This window comes from Periophthalmus magnuspinnatus, chromosome 21 (assembly GCF_009829125.3).
Source record: "Periophthalmus magnuspinnatus isolate fPerMag1 chromosome 21, fPerMag1.2.pri, whole genome shotgun sequence".
In the NCBI taxonomy this organism is placed as follows: domain Eukaryota; kingdom Metazoa; phylum Chordata; class Actinopteri; order Gobiiformes; family Gobiidae; genus Periophthalmus; species Periophthalmus magnuspinnatus.
In genome coordinates, this window is record NC_047146.1 from 2,626,569 (window position 1) to 2,633,546 (window position 6,978).

At 47.3% G+C, this 6,978-nt stretch overlaps 1 protein-coding gene across 1 annotated transcript in view; it reads left to right on the plus strand.

The window, feature by feature from the left end:
- The first annotated feature begins 584 nt into the window (after positions 1-584).
- Positions 585-6,978, plus strand: part of LOC129457290 (receptor activity-modifying protein 1-like) — a 9,219-nt gene continuing 2,825 nt past the window's right edge. Inside the window, exons 1-4 of the mRNA XM_055230617.1 lie at positions 585-872; positions 4,107-4,152; positions 4,579-4,729; positions 5,482-6,978. The exon at positions 5,482-6,978 is cut by the window's right edge and continues 2,825 nt beyond it. Coding sequence (XP_055086592.1) covers positions 843-872; positions 4,107-4,152; positions 4,579-4,729; positions 5,482-5,719 — 465 coding nt within the window. The 5' untranslated portion in view covers positions 585-842 and the 3' untranslated portion in view covers positions 5,720-6,978. The remainder of the gene's footprint in view (positions 873-4,106; positions 4,153-4,578; positions 4,730-5,481) is intronic.

Sequence of the window (6,978 nt, forward strand, 5' to 3'; positions counted from 1 at the left end):
AAGAAACATGAGAGAGAGAGAGGGAGAGAGAGAGAGAGAGGGGAGAGAGAGGAGGGAGAGGAGAGAGAGGAGAGAGAGAGAGAGAGAGGGGGGAGAGGGGAGGGAGAAGAGAGGAGGAGGAGGAGGAGAGGAAGAGAGGAGAGAGAGGAGGAGGAAGAGAGGAAGAGAGAGAGGAGGAAAGGAGGAGGGAGAGGAGGAGAGAGGAGGAGAGAGAGGAGGAAAGGAGGAGAGAGAGGAGGAGAGAGAGAGGAGGAAAGGAGAAGAGAGAGGAGAAGAGAGGAGGAGGAGAGAGGAGGAGAAGGAGAGAGAGGAGAGTGGAAGAGAAGGAGAGAGAGAGAAGAGAGGGGAGAGTTGAGAGGGGAAAGGAGGATGAGGAAAAGCTGTATGAGAAAATATTATACAGGAGAGAGAGGGACAGGAGGGAGGGAGGCAGAGAGAGAGAGGAGAGGCTGAGAAACAAAAGTGAGGAGAGAGAGAGGGAGATAACAGACAACGGGAAAGAAAGGGAGGATGAGCAGGTGGGGAGAGGGAGAGTGAGCGAAGAGAGAGAGATGGAGAGAGGGGTGGAAGGAGCGTATGAGGAGAGAGAGAGGAACAGGCAGAGGAGGGAGAGAAAAAGGAGAGAGAGAGCAGAGATGTAGAGTGAGTGTCTCATTGGCCTGTGGTTCTCCTGACCCCCCTCCTCCTCCACGTCTCACCCACAGATCGTCCACTCTCCCTGGGAACGGAAGCAGCCGCGTCCCTGGGTCCCTGTTGCACAATTGAGTTACCCACAACGGACACCAGCTCGTCCTCAGCAGCAGCGTCCGCACCAGGAATCGGGACAAATTTCCACTTTTACGATGCCGTTTGGAGGATTCGGGAAAACCCAGGTATGCGTCTTGGATTTTTAACGTTCCCGGGGTTTTTTAAATCAGCAAAAACGTGGAAATTTGAGAGGTTTTGGTGGAGTTTCTGTGGAGTTTTCGTGGAGTTTTTGGAGCAGTTGTGCAGCGCTGAGACGTGATTGGCTTTTTGACACACTCCCTGCGCAACATCTGGTTTAAACGCCCGGTCTCTCTGGAGATGGGTTCGTTTAATTTGAAATAAATGTCGTGGAAGCAGATGTGTTTTTTTTTTCCGGAGCTTCACGTGGAGTTTCTGTCACATTTTCAGTTCCATAAAAAGCTTCAGATGCAAACACTGAAACTGGGAGTGAATATTGTGTAAACTCAAGTTGTGCAATCTCTGCTATGTCAGCCTCACAGAATGTTTGGAACTGCTTCAATTTGCTGCATGGGATTAATAACCCGGTGCCTTAAAGCTGCGCTGTGTAACTTTTCTGCTAAACGATGCCCCAATCTGCTCGTCTTGGAAGTTTCCTCAGTGTGGCTTTAAACTCATCTCGCGTTTGCTTAATTTGAGGTGTTTTTATTGCATCTTAACATCATTTTTATTTCGCGCAGGGGTCGCCTATCCGCAGATCCGACCTGTAGCCTTTAACCTGCGGACTCGGCTGCTTGTCTCCATGGCGATGCTGTGGCGTTACTTGGAAGGTTCCTCACTGTGGCATTAAACTTAATGTATCTTAAACTTATCTGCTCAATTTGAGGTGTTTTCTTTGCGTCTTAACGTCATTTTTATTGCGTGCGAGGTCGCCTCTCCACAGATCTGACCTGTAACCTGCGGACTCAGCTGCTTGTCTCCATGGCGATGCTGTGGCGTTACTTGGAAGTTTCCTCAGTGTGGCTTTAAACTCATCTTGCGTTTGCTCCATTTGAGGTGTTTTTGTTGCATCTTAACATAATTTTTATTGCGCGCGGGGGTTGCCTTTCCGCAGATCTGATCTGTAACGCGTGGACTCAGCTGCTTGTCTCCATGGCGATGCTGTGGCGTTACTTCGAAGGATCCTCAGTGTGGCATTAAACTTAACTTCTTAAATTTAAAATCTTAAACTTATCCGCTCAATTTGAGGTGTTTTCTTTGCACCTTAACATAATTTTTATTGCGCGCAGGGGTCGCCTCTCCGCAGATCTGACCTGTAACCTGTGGTGTCATCTGCTCGTCTCCATGGTGATGCTATGGCGTTACTTGGAAGGTCCCTCAGTGTGGCTTTAAACTCATGTTGCAACCATTCAATTTGATGTGTTTTCTTTGCGCCTTAACATCATTTTTACTGTGCCCGGGGGGTCACCTCTCCGCAGATCTGACCTGTAACCTGTAACCTTTGGAGTCAGCTGCTTGTCTCCATGGAGATTTAATGATGGAATATTTTAGGCACAGCATCAACGTCCCTGTGGACACGAGCAGGAGGCGGGAATGCTGAAGTTCCCGTACTAGATTTTTTTCCCATGTATTTGAGCAAAATGTGTATTATCCGCTAATCAGGAAGTGCGCTGTTAGCATGCTAGTTGTTGTTAGCATTACCGTGGTGCAAAACTCCGCTCTGGTGTCTGAGAGTTGTGAGAAGTGCTTATAAACTCATCATGGTGAATAATTGTGATTCTAATTATTGATACTTCGTAGTGACGTCACGCTGGAGGTATTCTACATCTATGTCTATGGCGGAATGTTCAGCAGTCGCCATGACGACACAGTGCAATGTAAAAAAAAAAAAACGGAATGGATTCGAGCTGCGCATTTTCAGGAGGCTGTGATCGGTCCGAGCGTTCATGGTCGTCTTTAGGAGTTTGATTTTACACAAAAAGGCGAGAGCGACTGAAAAACTGTTGGCCAATGCTAACGCTAATGCTAACGCTAACGCTAACTAGCTTGTTGTGTTATCTGAGAGGGACTTGTTTAGCAGCTCATCTGTGGTAATTCCAACTAACTCAGCTTTTTTTGTTGGTCAGTTTGTGTTAAAATAAGGATCAGATTAAATTTAGTCTAACACGTTCCAGACAGAGCAGTGCCTACAGTTAGCATCACACCCCCGGGGCACATTGATGACATCAGCAAGTGGCAATTTGTCTGATAAAAGTTACAGAAGTAGCGGTCAGTTTTGGCAGAATGGTTTATCGTGTTGTTAAAATGAGTTCTCACTTTGGCCTCGTTCATATCAGTGAGTCTGAACAGAGCCAGACCTTTAAACGGCTCTTTAAACGGCTCTTTAAACGGCTCTTTGAAACGAACGGATCCAGAAGATTCGGATCCCGGAAAAGAGCCGAAAGTCCCATCGCTGAACAGAATCCCCCAACACGGAAAAACTCCATCCAAAAGTGCACGTGCGGTCATCTGTTTGTCTCATCGTCGTGTTTGATCCAGACACAGCTTGGCCCCCGGTTACATTACGGTTGCTACGGTAACAGTTATTAAATTAAATGACATCATCACATCTGCAGAGTCCAACCAGGAAGTAAAAAATATAAACAACGAACGTGAAGTGACGTCCTGAGATTTGTCGTTTTGTGAAATATTCTGACTGAAACTGAAACTCTCCGAGACACAGATGTATTTAGAGAAGAGATTTACCCCGGGGAAAAGAGAGAGGAAAAGAGAGAGAAAAGAGAGGGAGGGACAGAGAGAGAGGGAGAGAGAGACTGAAGAGAGACAGAGTAGAGAGAGAGACATGGTTCAGTCACATCAGTATTTATAGAAGAGATTTACACTGAGGAAAAGAGAGAGAAAAAGAGTGGGGAAAAGAGAGAGAGAGGAGAGAGGGAAAAGAGAGGGAGAGGAGAGAGGGTGGGACAGAGAGAGAGGGAGAGAGAGAGAGGAGAGAGACAGAGTAGAGAGAGAGAGACATGGTTCAGTCACATCAGTATTTATAGAAGAGATTTACCCCGGGGAAAAGAGAGAGAAAAAGAGAGATAAAAAGAGAGGGAGAGAGAGAGACGGACAGAGAGAGAGACACATGGTTCAGTCACATCTGTATTTATAGAACAGATTTACCCTGGGGAAAAGAGAGAGGGACAGAGACAGGGACAGAGAGAGAGAGTATGTTTATACTTTTACTGTGGGAAAAAAGAGGGAAGAGGAGAAACGGGGAAAGAGGAGAAAGAGGGACAAAGAGAGGCAGAGAGAGAGAAAAAGGACAGGAGAGGTTTTATGTGTGAAAAAGTGAAATTTTACAAAACTAAACCTGATGAACAGAGACAGAGGGAAGATAAAAGTCTTTTTCTTCACAGATGCTGCTGGTTTTTCCCTCAGTGCTGCTCCTCTGCCTCTGCCCAGGTGAGTCTCTCCATCCTCTCCTCTCTCACTCCTCTCTCACTCCTCTGTCTCTCTCTCTCTCTCACTCTCTCTTCTCTGTTTCAGGAGCTCTGTGTTCCTCTGGTCAGAAGCTGGTGGTCCTGATGTGTGACCATCCTCTGTTTCAGTCCAAACTCACACTCTCTCTGTCTCTTTCTCCTCTCTTTGTCTCTCTCTTCTCTCTCTTCTCTCTTTCTCTCTCTCTCTTCTCTCACTCTCTCTTCTCCGTTTCAGGAGCTCTGTGTTCCTCTGGTCAGAAGCTGGTGGTCCTGAGGTGTGACCGTCCTCTGTTTCAGTCCAAACTCACACTTTCTCTGTCGGTGTCTCTCTCCTCTCTTTGTCTCTCTCTTCTCTCTTTGTCTCTCTCTTCTCTCTCTCTCTCCTCTCACTCTCTCTTCTCCGTTTCAGGAGCTCTGTGTTCCTCTGGTCAGAAGCTGGTGGTCCTGCCGTGTGACCGTCCTCTGTTTCAGTCCAAACTGTCCATGTGTCTGTCTGAGTTTAACCGGAGTCTGGAGCAGCACAGATTCTCTCAGGGCTGCGTGTGGCCTGACGTCAAACGGTGAGACACAGACGCTACGCTAACACGCTACGCTAACACGCTAGCCGCCGCGGTGCTAACAGGAAGTGAGCACGAGCGCAAAGTGGTGCAGTAGATGCAGTAAAAATGAGCAGTTAGTGAAAAGTAGTGCACTCAAACTTTCCCACAATGCACCTTGAAAAGAGACTGGACACAACACTACTGAATGAAACATGTAAAGTCGCTAGCGTTAGCCGTTTACTTTAGCTTGCGCTGCTAACGTGAGATCCAGCTCGACAAAAACTTGCATGATTATTTTTAGTCAATAAATAATATCTGACCATTATTTATGACACAAATCGAGTTTTATCAGAGTTTAGAGTTTTTTTTTTTTCACCCTGATGCCCGAGTGACGCGACTCAGATTTAATGAGTCCTTACAGTTCAGGTCTGTGTAGTGGACGGGGGGTTAGGGGCTGGGGGGGACATTCAGACTCGTTGAACGCTACGGCAACAATCCTAATTTTTCATAATTTTAAAACTCGTGAACAGCTCTTCTCCAGGGACGCAAAAGTCGCTTTCCAAAGTCGTGCATTCTTCATTCTCTCCACACTCGATGGTGGCGCTGTTGTCTATAATCGTAGCCGCAGCTGAAGTTTATTTCGTCTGAGGAGAGTTTAAACCTCAAACTTTCTGGTTGGTGGGTGACTGCTCTGACCACTGAGCCACAGCAGACTTTTTTTAATTATTTTTTTTCACGATTCTTTTCTCCGTTGGTGTGTTTGTGTGGTGCAGTACCTACAGTGTCCTGAAGCTGTGCGTGGACACGTGGGCGCGCGGGCACTGGTGCAGCGGAGTGGGGACGCTCGTGGACGACTTCTTCAAGGACGTGCATTTGACGTATTTTTCGGAGTGCGGGAGGATCCAGGACCCGCCCATGACAGCGCTCGTCCTCATGGTGGCGCCGCTCGTCATCTCCACACTGCTGCTGCCGATACTGTGTGTGTACCTGACCACGAAGAAACAGGAGTAACGCTACTACTACTACTACTACTACTACTACTACTACTACTACTACTACTACTACTACTATCACCCTCTGTGCACCTCACCACAAGGAACTAGGCTTAAGAAAAGGACAAAACTACTACTACTACTACTACTACAACTACTTCTACAACTCTGTGCACCTCACCACTAGGGATGGGACGATATTAAAATTTAGATTCACGATTATTGTGACCAAAACAATCGCGATTAACGATATTTTCCCAATAAAAATGAAACCAAAGCAGTAAAATGTCCTCATATGTGACACCAGGACTTCGTAGAGAAAAAAAAAAAAAAGTTTTGTGGCCGAGAAAACCCAAAATGTCGAAGTTATAAGTTCAGATTCCTTCATGATTGTTGTAAAACGATGTTCCGCTGTTAGCAAGTTGAGCTATCGTCTGTGTAAAATGTTGTTCCGCAAGTGCTAACCTAGCGATAGCAAAGTCGACACAAACACAGATTCATACAAATCTAAACTGACACAAACGACAGTCAACAGTTTATTTTTCATGATGTGTTTCTTATGATGGAGATTTTCAGCTCAAGTTTGTCAAATGATGCATATGTTTGTGTCGTAAATGTGCGTGGAAGTCGCTCGCCTAAGTCGCTCGAGTAAATCTCTCGCGTAAGTCGCTCGCATCAGTCGTTCATGTCAGTCGCTCGCGTAAGTCGCTCGCCTAAGTCACTCGAGTAAATCGCTCGCGTCAGTCGCTCGAGTAAATCGCTCGCATAAGTCGCTCGCATCAGTCGCTCGCGTAAGTCTCTCGCCTAAGTCTCTCGTGTAAGTCTCTCGCGTAAGTCTCTCGCCTAAGTCGCTCGCGTAAGTCTCTCGCCTAAGTCTCTCGTGTAAGTCTCTCGCGTAAGTCTCTCGCCTAAGTCGCTCGCGTAAGTCCCTCGCGTAAGTCTCTCGCGTAAGTCGCTCGCGTCAGTCACTGATGTCAGTCGCTCGCCTAAGTCGCTCGCGTAAGTCTCTCGCCTAAGTCTCTCGCGTAAGTCGCTCGCGTAAGTCCCTCGCGTAAGTCTCTCGCGTAAGTCGCTCACGTCAGTCACTGATGTCAGTCGCTCGCCTAAGTCGCTCGCGTAAGTCCCTCGCGTAAGTCCCTCGCGTAAGTCCCTCGCGTAAGTCCCTCGCGTAAGTCGCTCGCGTCAGTCACTCATGTCAGTCTCTCGCCTAAGTCGCTCGCGTAAGTTTCTCGCGTAAGTCTCTCACGTAAGTCGCTCGCGTCAGTCACTCATGTCAGT